Source organism: Penaeus japonicus, unplaced genomic scaffold, assembly GCF_977035675.1.
Source record: "Penaeus japonicus unplaced genomic scaffold, GWHDUDI00000001_assembly GWHDUDI00000011, whole genome shotgun sequence".
NCBI lineage: Eukaryota > Metazoa > Arthropoda > Malacostraca > Decapoda > Penaeidae > Penaeus > Penaeus japonicus.
The window spans coordinates 28,446,997-28,449,496 of record NW_028234413.1 but is presented as its reverse complement, the minus strand read 5'-3'; the positions used below and the strand labels follow the sequence as shown (position 1 = coordinate 28,449,496).

Sequence of the window (2,500 nt, the reverse complement as noted above, 5' to 3'; positions counted from 1 at the left end):
TATAGATATTTGATTAACTAAATGTTCCTGACTAGGAAGAGCAAACTAAATAACCATAATATAGATATATGTATGGATACTTTGCTAATAGTAAGCAGGTCTGACAACAAAGAAATCTCAGATATAATCTAAGATGAAAAATGAAATATAGCACTTATTTGTGAATCAAACATCATATTTTGGTAATGCTCTTCATTATTCATACTTATTATTACAGGTTAATGGACGCATTGATGCTTACAAGAGATTTAAAGCAATGCTGTTGGTTGAACTCTCCCATGTGTTCCCCAATGAAATGACAAGATATCGTGCTGTGAGGGAAGAATTAGGTTAAGGAATTTGATAAAAGCTTGAAAATACCACATATGAAATTCAAAACTCTGATGTACCCTAACTGTAATTTTGGCAATGTTGCATATCTCCTTGCTCAATATGCTGAAAAGGAAAGGTAGTCATGCAATTTGTATCCATTTCAATTTGTTATTTGAAGTCATTTTAGAGGTTTAATTTGCATATTTTTGACCTTTTGATTTCTTTTATTGTATGTGTATTATTTAGTTTCTCAATGTGAGATATTTACCTTTTTCCTGTATATGATTGATGTGAATTAAACAGTATATTCTTTCCTTTGGTATATATACATTAAGGAATAAAGTAATATATAATTAGCTCTCGTATAATAAGAGAACATTTTTTATATGACTAAAAGTTCAACTCTAATAAATGTATTAAAACACTAACTTATATTTTTTCTGTCCCCTTTTAGAAAGAATACAATAAACAGTGATGCAATTTTTATTAAGTAATGCTTAAATAAAGAAACCTTCTTAGTACAAAGTAAAATTTTGTGTATGTTAGTGTGTGTGATATAAAGGCTTAAGTGAAAGATTGCAGATGAAATATACTTTAGATATTTTTTCCCAAAGGATGTCACAAATTTTTCCTACTAATACTGCACTTGATTATAATTTATTTAGAGAATCATAATTAAGAATTAATGCTGCATAGTTTTTCCAAGAAGGCTAGCTCTTAGTAGGCTTTCAACTGTCACCTGATAAGAAAGTTTTTACTTTTTAAGTCTTATTTTTTTCATTATTTTGCCTTCATTTTTCATTTTTGCCTAATGCTATACATTCTGCTTCAAAATATGCATGGAATTCTAGCCCTATTCTTCTCACCCCAGTAGACATTTAGGACTTGGCCAAATATGAATTAGTTTTATTTTGGATTGGTGGTGATTGTTTAAGAACAAAACCTCATTTATGTTTTCTTTTAGAATGACCAAATAAGGATTTTTAAGAAGGGAACGTATGAAACTGACAACCAGAAGTAGCTGTCACACTGAAGAGAAGATAGATAGGTCAACATGATAGTTGTTGAGGCAACATAATTGAAGCTTCCACTTTTACACCAACTTTGTCTTCGATCTTCTGAATTGTATTACATTTATGAAATTTAGTTTTGACTTTGTGACATAACAGTACCAGACAAATGAATTCAAATAAGAAAATGGTGAAAATGAAGTATGATTTTTCATGTGTATATATTATGCTTTAAGTGAGTTATAGAGATATTAATAGAAAAAAATTAAAATGGACACAAAGCTAGTAATAGATTCGGAAAACTTGATTGTATGCAACAAGGGTTTCCCATCCAGTTTGATTGAGCTGTAAAGCATAAAATGTTGAAAATTATTGAAGTGTTTGAGGAAAGTCAGCAAAGATTTTTGTAAAAGCTCTCTACTTCTTTTTAAAACTCATTCAGTTCACAAAATAAGAGAATTCAGCTGCATAAAACTAGAATCTGTACTGGAGCCTTCATCCACCAGTCAAGTTCTATCTAGCAATATTGGAAAATTTACTGTAACAGGCAATAGCAAAGGATTAGAAAAGCACAAAAATGCAAAACAGCAATTACAAATTTAAGGTTTACTGTCTGTTGAAGATGATACAAGAAAATACAGAAATAGAAAATTAAAGATTCACACTGAATGAGGAATGATCTAAAGTTACTAAGTGTATTAATACTACCAACAAGGCCAATAAATCACTTATCCATGCAAACAGTTAGAGTAATCCTGAACAGTCTCTCTCTCTCTCTCTCTCTCTCTTTTCTTTTTCTTTTTCTCTCACTCTCACTCTCACTCTCTATTCTCTCTCTCTCCCTCAGCCTGTCTCTCTGTCTCTCTTCTCTCTCTCAACCATATAGATTAAGTGTACTCGATGCGATAAAAACTTAGGGCCCCAAGATCTGTCGAAGGGCAGTTAGTTTTTAGCCTTATAAAACCATTGCTTTCATATCGATATGTTTGAGTAGCCATCTTTTCATCATATTTAATTCTCCATACTCCCAATTCCACAGTCAATGAAGAAAGGAAGTCGTTTTTTCTGCAGTTGGAAATCCTCATAACTTGAGGTTTATAGATGTAGGAGAAACGACTTGTTGTGCTTTGCGATGCACCCTATTTCAACTTTAGCTGTTCGTCCTAATCAATGACGAA

The 2,500-nt window shown here is 31.5% G+C and overlaps 1 protein-coding gene across 1 annotated transcript in view; it reads left to right on the top strand.

Annotated features, from left to right (window-relative positions):
• Positions 1-740, top strand: part of MED10 (mediator complex subunit 10) — a 3,024-nt gene extending 2,284 nt beyond the window's left edge. The window contains exon 4 of the mRNA XM_043003718.2: positions 218-740. Within this exon, the coding sequence (XP_042859652.1) occupies positions 218-334 (117 nt within the window). The 3' untranslated portion in view covers positions 335-740. The remainder of the gene's footprint in view (positions 1-217) is intronic.
• Positions 741-2,500: the final 1,760 nt, after the last annotated feature.